At 37.6% G+C, this 15,827-nt stretch overlaps 1 protein-coding gene across 2 annotated transcripts in view; it reads right to left on the bottom strand.

The window, feature by feature from the left end:
* The window catches only part of RAPH1 (Ras association (RalGDS/AF-6) and pleckstrin homology domains 1), a 79,162-nt gene that overhangs the window by 28,299 nt on the left and 35,036 nt on the right, over window positions 1–15,827 (bottom strand). Inside the window, exons 3-5 of one of the 2 annotated variants that reach the window (XM_064717737.1) lie at window positions 15,674–15,779; window positions 14,348–14,859; window positions 2,958–3,032 (exon numbers count right to left, since the gene is read on the bottom strand). In XM_064717737.1, the coding sequence (XP_064573807.1) occupies window positions 2,958–3,032; window positions 14,348–14,859; window positions 15,674–15,779 (693 nt within the window). The remainder of the gene's footprint in view (window positions 1–2,957; window positions 3,033–14,347; window positions 14,860–15,673; window positions 15,780–15,827) is intronic. The other variant, XM_064717738.1, reaches the window with a different exon arrangement.

Raw genomic sequence — 15,827 nt, 5'->3', positions numbered from 1 at the left:
ACAAAACATAATGGAGAGTCATTTCCACTCTGGCAGGAAAAGGATATTCTCTTCTAGTAGCAATATGCAACATTGTCCAATTGTAACAAATTCCTCACTTAACAGGACCACTCTGGGACTACTGTCACACTTGTATTTTAAAGCTTTCAGCTAAGATTACTTTTGGTTATGGAAAACATTGCACCTGATTTAAGGAATACTTGGCAACATACTTATGTATAGAATCTGTTAATCCAAAATATTCAAACTTATTGGGAACCAAAATGGAAAATGCATATGTCTGCAGTGCAATGGTCTTAAATTAATGATCTTCTTTGCATTTAAGTTTTGAATAATTTTAGCCTACATTGAAATACCAGAAAGAATAACACAAAAAATATAAAGCTAAGATTTCTGCAATATCATGACAAACACTGTTTCCTCCCCCAGTTTCCAACTAAATATGCAGTTTTGCTCTGATATTCCATCTGTGTTTTAATAATAAAGACGTGCAAGATGCATTCAATGGCAGAGCTGACCTTGCTCAAAAAATTTTTTGCCTCGCATTTCTAGGTTGAGGTTTTATTTTACCTTTTTTTTAAGTGTTTTTAACTAATCTCTTTTACAGAGACAACAAATGGAATGGAAACAAAATGGGAGGGGAGCATCACTTAACAAAGGTACTTAGAAAAGCCAGTAATTAAATGGTAAGAGGTAAGTAACTATGTCCACATTTTATTTAAGTCAGCAAGGTAGATACACAACCTACAAAATGCATAAAAATAAGAAATTTCTTTTCTGTTTAGTATTTGCTTTTTTTCTCTGAATTTTTTCTTTGGTTGCAGATAAGAAGATAATAAATACACAAGTAGCATTGACTTCTGAAGGACTAAGATCAGGTATCTACTGTTTATTTTCCCAACTATAGTCTAGCCTTGGGTAGAAAAGCAATCATGTTTTGCAAGGAATCTCCTCCTTGCAGAGCTTGTACTGAATCAGAGGTTCCTGCTACCAGAGAACACCATATTAACATCTCCATTTGCACCAATCACCCAAAACTTCAAGACAGTGTGTGTGCATGGCTGTGATGCAGAAGGGATCTAGTCCACGGCCAGAATTTTTAGAATTAGTTATATTAGCAGAGGACAAAAATGGTTCTAGTTTCAATATAAGATGTAGACACACCAGAGAAGGGGAAGAAACAGAAACAGGTGAAGACAGTAAGAAACAGGTGACACACCAGGGACACCAGCACAGACCTGCAATATGATCCTACAGTCAAATGATCTAACACCTTGGTACAAGGAAATGCCCCATTTCCTGGGATTGCTTCACTCATAGAGAGCCTTATCCAATGTTACAACAAGCTGAAGAGATCTAAGCAGTAACGGGGACTTCCATTTCATCATTTTGCTAAAGGTATTTCTGCTTGCAGGAGGTCAGAAGAGAACAGTAAGTGCCATGCCAGCCTGTGTGCTCAGGAGTCAGAAGAGGAAGGCACAGCTGTACCGAAACAGTCACAAGCTCACCAACATTACCCTCAGGAAATCAGAAGGCTCACCAAAAGCACCTGAATCAAAGAGCTGTGAAGCCTAATTAAGCCAACACAAGGATTTATAAATTCATTTAACTGTGGAGTGTACTAGAATACCTGAGAGGAGCTACTCCATGGTCATATGACACAAAGGGATAATTTACTGTACTTTTTAAAATTAACTTCCTCTATGGTAACTAACACTCATCCCACATATAAACAACCAGAAGGGAGGATTTGCAGACACATGGAGATGAAAGAAAATTGTGGTTTCTTTGTGCCACAGCTGTTGTTAATCTATTTGCAATCAAGCCAATTGCTGTTTTGGTGGCTGTTTGCTTTGTTGGGCAGTGCAGGGGAGCCAAGAGCTATTGGGGTCAAGGCAGAGGTATGGACTTAAAACTTAAGCAAAACAATCACAAGAGCAGAAGATTACTTGCTTTTGGCTGTTTGTACTCCTCTGGAAGACAGCCTGAAAATGTGTTGTCAAGATACATGCCAAGCATCTTGAGAAGAATATTAAGATATTTTTAAAAAATCAGTAAAGCAGTACTAAATTTTATTGCTAAATACAGACTCCTTATGCCCAGTGAACATCATCCTCATTGTTTTGAGATCACCAAATTGAATTTGTTACTTCAGGCTTCCCTGAGGTCTCTTCAGTGGAATGTCTGTGAATTAAAAAATACCCACACAGATATGCTTTTGAAGTATGTATTAGCATCAGCACCATCTGACACCACAGCTACACGAAACTGTTAGCCCTTCATCCTAGCCTGTGTTTTCACCAGACACCTATAGCTTGCTCCATCCCTTGTCCTCTAGTTTCAGAAGGAAACACATATAAAAGATGTAATTTTTAGCAAATTGAATGACAATTTGTGATCACTTGGTACATTAGTGACCTCCTTGCTGTGAAGAAGATTAATTTATAATCAAGATTTGTACATATCTGGCTTATTAGACCGCTGTCTTACTACAATATTCTCCCCACATTATATTCAGTCAACATTCAAAATGTTAAAAAAAATATCCCATTACTTACTAGTTCATCTTCAATACAGCAAGAGAACTTATTTTAAGGCTACTAATGGCTTTTTAAACTACTAAACAGTCCCACATTTTTAGTAGAATCTTTTCTTTTTTCAAAACTAGTGAATGGCAATAGGAACAAAAGAACTTTGAGTTCAGTACATTTCCTTTTCAACTAAGGCATTTTACCTGCTAATGTGGCTATTAAGTATTTAAGAACTTGAACACTTTGATAAATCTGCAGAAACATACAACACAATTCAATCTTTTAAAAGCACCTGGATAATCAGGAAAATCATGTAAGTAAATGCAGAAGTTCCTGGAAAGGGCAGGAGTGGAGAAGCATAGCACACACCAAAAGCATTCTTTCTACACAGAAACAGTCACATGCAGTAGAAAGAAGCATCATCACCTTGGTCAGCAAATGAGAAGGCTTTCCTGCAATGTTTCTCAGAAGAAGGGAGGTTTCCCTGTCCAAATAGGAGTGCTTGTGCAGAAAGAAAGAGAAAGAACATAAGTCAAAGGAAGTCAGTATAGCAATTTTATGGTGTCTTGATTACAGAAGATAAAGCAGAGTTTAAAAGAAAAAATCCTACATCATCACTTTTTTCCCCTCCCATAAAAACATGAACATTCCCAAATACTGAGCCTGAATCACTGATGTAAAAGCATTTGTGCTTTTACACAAGACACTAATAAAACACACTATTTTAATCTTCTTCTGTACAAAATGTCACACAACAGAATTAAGAGAACTTTTGCTTACCTGCCACTGGTGTCCTTTCTGCAAGAGAGAACTTATTTGTAAAGACATTTAGAACTCTAAAAGCAAGAAAACACACTCTTACAATGCTTTTCAAAATCCTGTCCAGTCTTCTAAAATGAAACATTCCACTTTCACTACACAAACATAGAGCCACTATAAATTGGTCATCTGGATGAAAAACATCCTAGTTTTATGCTTTCTATGTGAGTTGCTGTCTCATTCTTAAAGAAGAAAGATATTTCCACAACAATAAACCAACCTAACTTAAAATTCACGCCCTTTTTTTTTAAATGACTTGAGTCTCTCTTCTCTTGTATAGTCCAAATTATAAAATCACAAATCCCCGTGCTTCCCTTGGGAAGATAAATTAGCAGAAAATATATTTTCATCTGTTTTCAAAATGGGAAGCAAACTCAGTAAAGGGGAAGCAGCAAGCAGAGAAAAGACAGAAATCAGGTAATGACAGATCCCAGTGATTATCTTCTCCAGCACCTGCTACAGGCAACAAAACCATCATCATGCAGCGATTTGCAGAACCACACAGTCCAGTCTGCTAAGGAAATCAGACTAGTACTGCGGCACTTAACAAGAGCATTTAAACAAATTAAACGAGCATGAAGTAAACCTGTGTACCACCACCATCCTGCAAGTTTTGTCTCACGTGGTTACAATTGTCTCAGCCCTATTTATTTCAACACTATACAGAACAAGGCATGACAACTATCCATGCCTACTATACTCTTGTTTAGTAATTAGCAATACAGAATCTCACCTCTTCTTCAGTGCCACAATAAGGTATAGTATAAAAAAAAATGAAGAGCCCACGTCCAAAACTTCCTGCAAGGCAATATCAAATACTTTGGAGAATACAATTCCTGCAGGGAGAGTTTACTTATGTGACTGCCACATGCTGGGATGAGCAATTAGGATCTCAAGGAGGCTTTAAAAGTTGCACCTCAGGGAAGACTCTACACAGCATCTGAAATTAAAACCAGGCTCCAGCCAAAGCTCCACCTGGGTGTTTAGCTACTAATATAGACACAGGTTATGTTACAGAGTAAATTATTTTTCTGCTTGCATATTAAGTACTGTCTGTATTTATATCATATGTTTTAGACACACAGCAGTGCTGCCCAGCTCAAACTACACTGAAGGTTTGTAATACTTGGTATAATTATTCACAGTCATGCTGAATTGTATTCTTTCTTACACAGAGGCTCTAACTTCCCACTGAGTCAGTTTAGGATGGTCTCTTTACAACGTACTGCTACACAACTTGCAGAATAAAATGGGCTGCCTCAGTCCAAACCCCAAAAGTATACATAAAAACCCAGTGACAAGTTCAAGGAAATTTTTTTAAGAGTTTCTTCATAGAGTTCTTGTCAGTCATCATGCACTGATTAATATGGATCACTTTCTTGGTGAATGGAGCACTGCAGTAGAAGGAATACGACAATGTACACTTGCAGCCTCCTCTTAAAAAGAGTTTGGTAACTTCTGTCTTAGCCTGTAAGCCAACAATAGTGTCAATAAATACAGGATATTGAATCTCTCCTTAAAGGAAATACTATTTGCTGGAGAATATTTCTCCAACAGGGAAGGTCAAGGTAGGCCAATTAACCTTCTTAGTCATCTTGGCTGCTGCTATCCTGTATTTAATAACATTATCTCCACCAAGGAAATTCCACCCAAAAATGGGAATGTCATATCCTTCTTACCACATAACAGCCACTTGACACTTTGATAATGATATTTTACGGGAATAGGGGTTGACCAGTACAATGTGGAACACCACTGTGATGACAACTGCCTATGTGAATTGGAGCTGCAGATCTCACATGCCTAGAAACAGGAAGGCAATAGCTCTTTTCCAGACATTTTTTGTGCAGGGCTTCTTCCTACCCTATAACAAATTCTGCAGTACTGCACATACCCAAAAGTTAGAATGAGCAGAAGCAGCAAAGCAACAGGAAAGACCAAGTTCTAGAAATTATAGCCCAGCTAAACAGTAACTACACACAAAATACAAAAATGTTTAAATGTTTGGCCTGCACAAACTAATAGATAAATTAAATTTCATTTTAGAACAATGTGTTACTTTCGCAATCCAATTTTAAAGCATTTAGTCAATTTCAAAGAAAGACTTCAGCTCAAACATCAAGCTTTGAGGCAAACAGATGTTGCTCCTAGGATATTCCATTGTTTGGGGGAAGATAAATATTTTATTATTTTGTTCTAGATGGTACAATCACAATGGTTCACACAGAGGATCCAGATAGCCCACTCTTCCTCTCTACATAAGGATTTGAAATATGTATTAAACCCCTGACAATATAAATGCCTGATCTTGACAAACAAATTAACCTAATTCTCTGCCCCGGTACTTCACTAGACTAAAAAGAACAGCAATCAAATCCAGGAAAACCAAAACATTAATTACTCCTAGAGAGACATTTCTAGTCTTCCACCATGAAAAGCATCTGTTCTTCCACCTGCTTCTGCCACAACAATGAGAACTCAAGCTCTAACAACAAAGAGACAACAAAGTTGTCTCTCCCCCAGTGCCTCACCTAATATTCACCTAGGATATAAAACCAATTCCAATTCCATAAACTAAACTATCACTGGATTATAGAGCATATTAGATTTATTTTTTACAGAAAAGAGCTGATGGCTGGATTTTGAGAAACGCCTTTAAGAAGAGGTGATGAGCTGAGCTGCCTAGCTAAGATCTGAAGCATGAATGCCATGTAGCCCATCTTGCCACGGCAGGAGCCCACTGGTTCTCAAGTAAGATGCTGTATATGCATGGCCTCCTTTCTTCAATTCCACTTGCATATTTTTGCAAAATCTGAACACTGATCTATTTTCTTGTAATGTTTGATGATCACTTAGTACAGAAAAGTGTTATCAATTTAGAAAGATTAAGTTTCATCGTTAAGAGGCTGAGTTGCATCGAATTCCTCTGATTCTAAGGTAAGGGCTGAGAAAACAGGCATCCAGAATTTAAAAACAGTACAATACAGTCTCAAAGGTGTCACATACGTTATTTATACTGACAGTTTAAAAATAATGATCAACAACTGGGGTGGGAATTGTAAGAAAGATGACCTAGTGATCTTCTGAAGTATTTTATCTTCCTGTTCACATGCCTTAAACATGTTAAATAGTGTTTAACAAGAAAGGAAGTTTTCTATCTTACATTCAAAGACATAATTCACTCAAAGTTTGTACAGCAGAATAACTTACCTTAGTACCAAAAAAGGGGCAGTAAGAGCACACTGAGGACTTGTGCATGTAATTATCTTGCTACATTTCTTGCAAAACTCTACGTTTAATAAATACACGTGTTTTATTAAACCAGCTGGTGGCACTCTTGTGCCACTATTTTGGATTTAATATCACAGTTGAGAAACATTACAAAATCCTTTTTAAAATGCATTCTCTGACCCTAAAAAAACAAACTAAAAACCAGGGAAACTGAAGTATACAGTGTTCAATTGAAAGCTATATGCTTGCAAAACTTTGTTGAAAAGATTACTATAGCTTCCATTTCAACTACATCCCTACACTGAATTCTACAGACTCCAGCTTCAAGAATTAGAATCCGCTGTTTCCAAAAGAGAACTCAAGAATTAAAGATTTAAAATTATTTTTGTAATTTTGATCCAAGGATGGAGAAGGAGCACTGAAAATGTTTTTCCAATCTCTTTATGATTATGTATTCATCTGGAACTTACTCATATGGACACAATATGATAAGCATCTAGCTAAACATATCTGTTTTCTGCTCTCCTTTGCAAAGGGGGTTGTTTAACCTAGCAAAAAAGAGGCTCAGGGGACACCTTATCACTCTCTACAACCACCTAAAAGGAGGTGTGGACAGGTGGGTGACAGTCTCTTCTTGCAAGTAACACGAGATAAGACAAGATAAAAGGCCTCAAGTTGCACCAGAGCTGGTTTAGATTAGATATTAGGAAAAAATTGTTGCAAAAGGGGTTACAGTTTATTCTTATTAAAACCTCAGAGCAGGAAAATAAGCACTGAGAAACTAAAGCAGGAGCAACATAATTCCGGAAAACAACAAATTCTTTCCTCCTGTTAAGAGTTTAATGTTCCACAACTGGTGGCTGTCTTAATTTTTGTCATCTGTCCTAAATTTCTTCTTTGGCATTCTGAAACAATGACAAACAAGTAATCTGTTTCTAACTTCCTACAGCTTTAGTATTTCAGATCTCTAATCCAATCAAACGTTGCAGAAAAAGAATGGTGTATCCACAAGGAAACTGACTGTTTTAAAAGCTCCATAATTAACCATCGCTAGTAGAGTGATATCTTTACTGCAAACTGCAATCAATGCATACAACTCCCCTGCAGCACACTTTCAGCAAAGTTTGGTAACATCATAAAGCAAGACTTCTGATTTCTCAATCCGAGTCTAGTGGGTATTTCCAAGAGTGTGCTGCCTAGATTTATTTCATCATTCATCTATGGTATTTTTCCTCTTGCAGACAAATCTGGAAAGAGAAAGAACCTCTGAACAACCACTTTCTTGGCTTTTCTGTATTAATGGTACAATTTTGTCCTCAAAAATCATTTCATAAACACAAGTATTTTTCTGAAGTGGTATGGAATAGGCCTAAAAACAAAGAGATTAATTTTTAAGTAAGCTTATTTATACAGCATTTAGTATAGCAGAATGAGTCATTCAGTTGCTTGTCCACAGAAGACTCCAACCTCACAGAAAAATCCCAAACAAACAGTGTATTTAGGTGCATTCAGAGCCAATGCCTTTGGTGTTCACATTTACACTAACAAAGTACACCCTAACTGTAATTTCTGAGTGAACACCAGCCTTGCCAGCCAGTGGCGTCAAAGAAGACTCAAGCATACATTACACTGTCTATTTTCCTGTTCCTTCCCAGGAGAGAATTTTAAAGCTTTTTCATCAGTGTGAGGCAAAGCTGACTGAAGAGAAACTATTCTTACATGTTTTGTGGTTTCTGCTACACTTCAGTTAGTTATTTCCTATGTGGAAAAGTTAAAGGATAAATTTTGGGTCCATAGCTATAAAATAAGTCAGATACACTGAGTGGAGAATCAAGATTTACCAATGCAAGGATAGTGTTTAAATTCTTGTTTCCCTTTCATGTATTTTAAATCTATCTACACCAATTTTTGAAACCTACCATTCCATGATGTGCAGTAAACAAAACTTTTAGAATGCCTCCTTTGGATCTCAACTGAAAATGCTTTAAAAAAATTAAAATTATCCCTTCTCATAATTTCCTTTGCAGATTCCATAAGTATAATATGAAAAAACGTTTATGTGCTGGTTTGCAGGCATTGGGAAGAGTGTATTAGCAATCCTTGAGTTCTAGTGCAATATATGGTGATTATGCATAGCCAAGCACATTTGATTATTTACTTCAAATACATAAATATTGTTTATATTTTATAAAATCATATGTTTATCTCAGAGAATGCTTTGAAAGCTTCCAAAAATCTGGCAAATGAGGAGTCATTTTACATGTATTTCAAAAACATTTGAAAAATGGATGGTTCACACTTCTTATGCCAACAAAACTGGAAGCCAAAGTAATGTTTCAGGATGACAGATAAGCACAATTTTCCCTTGCTTTTGACTTATAAAAGAACACTTTGTGACTAATAATTGGAAAAAAAAGAAAGAGGAAGAAATGGTCTAATTGTGTTTCAAATTAAGTCTTTCCATTGACTATTTTCAGCTTAGGAAAAGCGGAACTGGAAAAGCTCCAGAACAGACTTTGTTTCTAAACTAAGGACATAACACAACTGGCAGAAAATGAATTTTTTTTTAAGTCTTTAGAAGAAATACAAACCAAACCTCTGCCATGCCTTGTTTGTTGCTGATCTGTGACTACTCTCACAAGTTGGAGTCTAACATCCTTCACATCTGCTAGCCACACAACACCTGGGCCATAAGGAAAAGTACTCAAACTTCAAGCTCCCAAAATACAAAAGCAATAATGCTCTATTCCTGCAAGAGCTAAAACAGACCATAACTCTTCTTTCCACCACCTACAAATAACAGATGAGATTCAGCAGTCCGACTCTATTTTAAGACACCGTTGCCTAACAAAGACCATGTATATCATCAGTTTATTTGTCTGCATACATTAACAGTTAACTGCCTTTTCATACATAAAACAGGACCCTCAATAATTTTAAATGGGTAGCAAAGCTTCTGTGTTACATTGCTGCACAGGCAAATGAAATGCTAGCATGTCCATGTAAGAACTATAACAAAATTGCTATGAAACACAGACTTTATTATTCCCTTATGTCCATTTCAACTTTTTCATTTTATCCCACAGGATCTTTTAGCCAGTACAGATTTATTTATGTGTGCTGAGCTTACATGACAATTGCTACTAACTGTGATACCTCTAAAGCTCCCTTTTTTACCCTGAAAGAAATATTAATGTTTACTCTACACTGCCTTTTCTGTCAAGTGAAGCAAAACCATGTGGCTTTATTGCACTGGTCATTCTCTCCTTCTCATGACTTTTACCCCTCATACATCAAGTATAAATCTACAATGAGTTTAAGTAAAAGCTAAAAAATAAAATGCAATTAAATCATGTAGTGTTACCAGCTAAATTTTGCATTATCTTTGTATGAGCAGAATCTCTCAGCTGTGCAAACTGGGTTACAGACATAAAGAGGGGTGGGGGTGATGCTGAACTGTGCCAGACCAGATGGCAGACTTCAAACTTATCTGCAACCTCTTCACTGAGTGTGTGCAGGACAGTAACAATGACTGCCCATGAATGGAGCCTTTCACTCTCCAGACACACACAGCTACATAAGCATCATCAACACAGTTCTCTATTCTCTCCCCTCTGCTTTCCTCTCCTTCTATTCCAGCACAGCTCACTGAAAACAGAGACAACTTCTTGCTGGCAGAGGGACCAAAGGAAGAAGAAAAAGATAATATGGGTGGAGGCAACAAGTTAGTCACAGAGACATCATTTCCCCTACCTTCAACTGATGCATGCTATTACTTCACTAATTTAGTCTACATACAAGTAAAGTAACCCCCCACAGAAGCAACATTTTAAGGTGCATGCCACTCATTACACAAGTAAAAGCAAAGAAAACAAAATGCAATATACCAATTTCAGAAAGAATACTGTTCAAGCAAGGATCTGTGAAGTCATTGTGTCAAAGACAAACTTCAATTCAGCAAAAAATTATGGAGTTAGAGTGGGGTGGAAACAATTTTTTGTTCAACAGTACTTAAGGGGAGACTGAAGACAAGAATGAAGTGCAGTCAGAAAACACTTAGCACCACCAAGATAGGGTCTTAAGACTACAAAGTGATAGTCTTTGAAAACACCAACACTCACAATGTCTAAAGAGACAGTGCTAAGAAAGGAAAGGAGGAAAGGAAGAAAATAAACCATGATGACAACTAATAAACCCACTACTTTAGACAACCGAGGGAACTCCAGTCAACTCCCCTGAAAGCAATCTAAAGACAAATTCAGAATGAGTACAAGGGTGGTCCTGGCCAATATGACCACTGAGAGTTATCATCTGTCATCATGCTGATATATCTGCATATAGGAGATCTATCTGCCCAGGAGTTACCTAGAGCGCAGGCTGCTAGGAGGAAGAGGAAGACAAGACACTAAGATGTCTGTCCAAATACTCAGGTAAGAAGTTCTGAATAATCAATTACCACCACCAAGTGAGTTCCTGCTCTCCCTTCCAGCCTCCATTCCCTGGCTATACCCCTCCCTCATGTGCATCACTCCTCTGAGCCTCTGCAGTTCACCTAAATAACACAGAGTGAGATGCAGAATAGAAGCACAAAGTTTTGGGGTACTAATTACCAGTCAAGTGCCACAGCTGGGACAAGGGAGGAGATGAGAGTGTAAGGAAAGAACTGTGAGGAAGGAAGGATGAGAGGAAAGTGAAGTAATATCCTCCCATTTCTGGTGGCTGTGGAATTGCAGCCTTTTCCTATAATATTGGTCCCTGTTACCAGCCAGAGTATATTAGACTACACACACCTTCAGTGGGCCAGTACATGACTGCTCTTCTACAGGATTTTCCTGCACTGCCAAGTCAGAGAGCTCTTAAATTACACAGCAGAAGTATATTTTAAGATAGAATACTGAAGTTTAATAAGTGCAAAGCCTAATTTCTTTTTTCAAACAAGCATTTCTTCCCATCAGAACTGTCTTCCATTTTATTTAGAGCATAACATGAAGCAGCAACAGAAAGGATGACTTTTTAAAGTACCTATACTGCCTGGAGAAGACAAAGTATCGGTCAAAAGGGCAGAGCTGCCAAGACACTGACCTCTTTCAGAAGAGCCACAGCAGTAAAGAAAAATTTTAAAGGTCAGCTCACCTACAGGCAGTCTCAAGGAAGACAGGCAAAAGAAAAGAGCTAACTTGAAGCACTACATCAGAATAATAAACCTCAAAACAGATCTGCTGTGACCATGAATAAATTGCCTCTCCCACTTTCTGCATAAAAACTGTTGAGTTTTTCCCTATATGGACATTAGGACTTCTTCAAAGGCTATTTTCTCAAAGGGATGTTTTCTATTAGAAACAGCACCATTGAGTCAACTGTAGGGGTGGGAGAGTACAAATCAGCCCTACTAGTAAAAAGTGTTTTGGTTCATAACCTAGCCAAGAGGATTAAAAAACCCTTAAACTAGTTTTTTGGGCACTAAATGAATGACATAGGAAATAAACAGCTTTGTTGATACCCAATGATTCTTCCAAAGAATCCATTTAAAAGCTAAATTAATTTTAAAAACGCCACCACTAAATCTGTCACAAATGCAAAAAAAAAGTGATTTCCCTTTCCTTGTTCACCAATGATGAGAAAAGAAACTTCTCTGTAAGAAGTTCCATCCCATCATATAACAACCTAAATACTGGACAGGTGAATATCAATTCTGTAAACCTAGGGACAGTTTCTCAGAATTGAATACCTTCCTCAGGCTACTGAAATGAAAAAGAATGGAGCCAAAGCAAACAGCATGGTCAATGAGTACAGAGGTTTCTGCTCTCGAGAAGAGAGCACAATCTGGATCTCAAATTACTGACACTTTCTGGTTACCTCCTTTTCAAAGGAATCAATCATTCTTATCAACTTATCTGGGCAGAGAAACAACAGTCACATTCTTATATGAGAAGCAATCACTGCGTTTGTACAAAGGCAGCCCTCACATGTCTTTGAGAAAAGCTTTTGGGGATGATTTTGAGCCTTGCACTCAGTGGCCAAGCAGTCAGAAAGCAACTGAGACAGCAACTGCAACACTTGCAGCAATACAGATTAGCTTCCTGTGAAGACAAAGCAACTTCTTGACCTCTATCCCTTGATTCACCAATATCAAGGTAATTTAGGGCAGAAGGTGGTTTGTTTATGACTCATGGCACAAAGGATTGAAAAAACTTGGGAGACAAGAAGGGCAATTCTACTGATGCCTCAAGCATATAACCCCCAAAGTAAAAGAGAATTTAGAGGGAGACCTGCAAGATCAACTGCAGAAAACATCTTGCATTAAAAAATCAAAAAATGTAATATTCATGCTTCTCTTATGCTATGCAAGCTAGAGCAACTGATTGATAAAAGTCATATTTTCAGCCTGAGAAGAGACAAAAATGCAAGATTACCTAACTTTCTACCTTAAACACAGACATATAATCATGAGTAACAGCTGGAGATGCAAAAAAAAAACCCCAAAACAAAACAAACAAAAAAAAACCCCAAAAAAAACCTCCACCCAAAACCAACAACCCAAATATAAGCCTTATCATGCCATAAAAAGAAAATGATTCTCAAACAAACAACAATATAATCAATGACTGTCATAGGCTGGGATTGAACACTCAGGCCTACAGCAATAATGCAAAGGTTTGCACTTTAACTTTCCAAAGAGCAAAGGGCACATTTCTATCTGTTTTTCTTCACTCAATAGGAAATCTCCAATAAAAGCATACTGAACGCTAACTTTTTACATGAAAAGGAAGTTGACTTAAACTGTCATTAATTCCTCACTATTTAAAATGAAGATTTAAATCAAAGTGTGACCTCAATGAGTTGATCATAAGACTGACAAGCCTGCATCGTTCACTTTACATCAGATGAACTTCTGTTGCAGATGTGTAGAACCATGCTTTCAGTACATCCCATTCAGATTAGTTTTAATTATTGATTAGAATAAACTCAGTTTGTTCCAGTTTTCTCTCATGAAAGAGAACATGCATATTAGTACAACTGACATCTTAACAGGTCAAATTTCTGTTTCAGAGAGTATTTCTATGAGAGAACTTCTAAGTTTAAGTTCTCAAAACTGACTGGAACATTTTCCACATTTTCAAGTCACCAGCACTTGCAATGTTCACCGAACTGGCTGTTCTTACTGAAGTTTCCTCTCTAATTAATCAATATCAAAGCATCAAAATCCCAAATTAATATCTGCTAATGCTGTATAGCAGCCCAGTTATTTTCTGCATTGTGTGTTGCTTCAAAGAGCTCCTCCTGTCATACATTAAACAAGAGTATTAAACAGCAAATTACTGGTATAGTATAGCTCCAGACAGACACCTGTAGATTGCTCCATGTGTTTCAGGTATTAACTGTACTGTAAGAAGAACAGAATTTTGTCAATTGTGCTTTCTTTTTTCCACAGCTGTGCACTCCTCAGATTTAAATTAAAGGCAATATGTGATATTTACTTGGAATAAAAATATTAACTACAAAAACATTAAAATGTATGATTGGCTTGAGAGGAGGAAGAGATGGGGAAAGCTGCTAAAAATCCCAAAACCTAGACACATTCTTTATAAGACGTTTCCTTGCAGACAGAACCAAAACCAGAGAAAGAAGTAACTACAACATGGGCAGTTCAACCAACCCCACTGCACAGCAGATGTTTAGCTATGAGTGTCAGCATGGGGAATGAAGTGTAAGTTTGAAGAGAAAGACCCAAACCAAACAAAAATGTTGAATTAGTGACATCCTACCTCGGTGATTGGTTGCCCTTGTGATGTCAAGTCCAGCTCCTGAGGTCTTGTCACCTTATCGATATCCAGGGAGTCCATGCTGGAAGCTGCTGAGGTCACGCTGGAACGGGAGGAGTTACTGATGGAGCGCACCTCAGCATCGCTCACTGTGCCAGCAGATGCTGTCCTCCTGTGCTGGGCAGTCACCACTGGCTTGGTGTCTTCTGCAACGGACTGCTGGGCTGCTTCGTCCATGCTCAAAGAGGCCTTCTCTAACTGTGCAGTGATGTCATCCAGAGACACGTTGGCATGTGATGGTTTAGTCACCTTAGCAGAGGACAATCCTTTCACGCTGCTGTGCTTAGTGGAAGGTCGACTAGTAGGTGGTTTCTGAGTTTTGGGCTCCGTGGCAAGGCGTTTCACTGCAGTATTGTTTGCTGAGTGAGAGCCAATGCTGCTGAGCTCCTGCTCTATGGAACAGAGATCAGCCATGAGGGCATCCAGATCCACAGTCTCCCCCTGATTCAGGGCTTCTGCAACAAACAAGGGTAGTCAGTATGTGCAGAGTTATTTCATTTGCAATGTCTCACTTTGTGTTATCAAATCTAATAGCTAAGAGAGCAAAGGAAGCAGCATTTTCTTTTCCCATCTGTAGTGCAAAATACCTGTGCACTGCCGAAACGAAATTCATTTGCACTACCCTTGACCACTGCAACTTTCATACTATTTAGGTTAAACTCATTTGTCAGCAAAAGAAGTCTATGAATGTTCAGATTACATCTGAAAAGTTTAAACTGCTTTCCTGTGAATGGAATGCAAAAACGCACTTGTGTAATATCATGCCTCACTTTTTGAAAAACTGTAGATGTTTTGCTAAGCATTTTTTGCTGAAGTATTGCAACAGCTTTAAAAAAACAAAATCAAACCAAAAATACTACATACATACTCAAACCTTTAAATCAAGGTTTCCTTCTGTTTATCCTGAAAGCATTCTGTAGCTACATTCCTGCATTCTGTTCCATAAAGCAAGATGCTCTTTCTTCCTGGTTAACAGATACACATTAAGTCATTCTTTCATGAGATCAGATCCCCGAACAAGTTTTTTATACAAGTACTATGCTAAAGTTCTCAAATACTAAGTGTTGTAAAAGATAATGCTTTAGGAGACTCAAATACTTGGAAAAAAAGGACACCAAAAAGCAATGCCTTCAGCAAACATGTTCTCACCTCAGCTATAAGTGTATTTAAATGTTCTTATATTTTACAATATTTTAATTTATAGTTGGAATAGCTTTTTTCTTAAACTAGTATTTTTTTAAACTATATGCGGTAAATAATTCAACAAACCATTCAAATTGTACATGGAGAAGCGATAGGAAAAGTTGGCAAGATTGGTCTCCTGGCGGAGAGGTGACCTCTTCACTGGTGCCACAGGCTTGTCTGCATCCAAACTCTGAAAAAGATCAAAAAAAGGGCAAATATAATTTGACAAAGATTTGCT

This window comes from Zonotrichia leucophrys, chromosome 7 (genome assembly GCF_028769735.1).
Source record: "Zonotrichia leucophrys gambelii isolate GWCS_2022_RI chromosome 7, RI_Zleu_2.0, whole genome shotgun sequence".
Lineage (NCBI taxonomy): Eukaryota > Metazoa > Chordata > Aves > Passeriformes > Passerellidae > Zonotrichia > Zonotrichia leucophrys.
The sequence above is the reverse complement of the archived record's forward strand: the minus strand, read 5'-3'. Positions and strand labels throughout refer to the sequence as shown.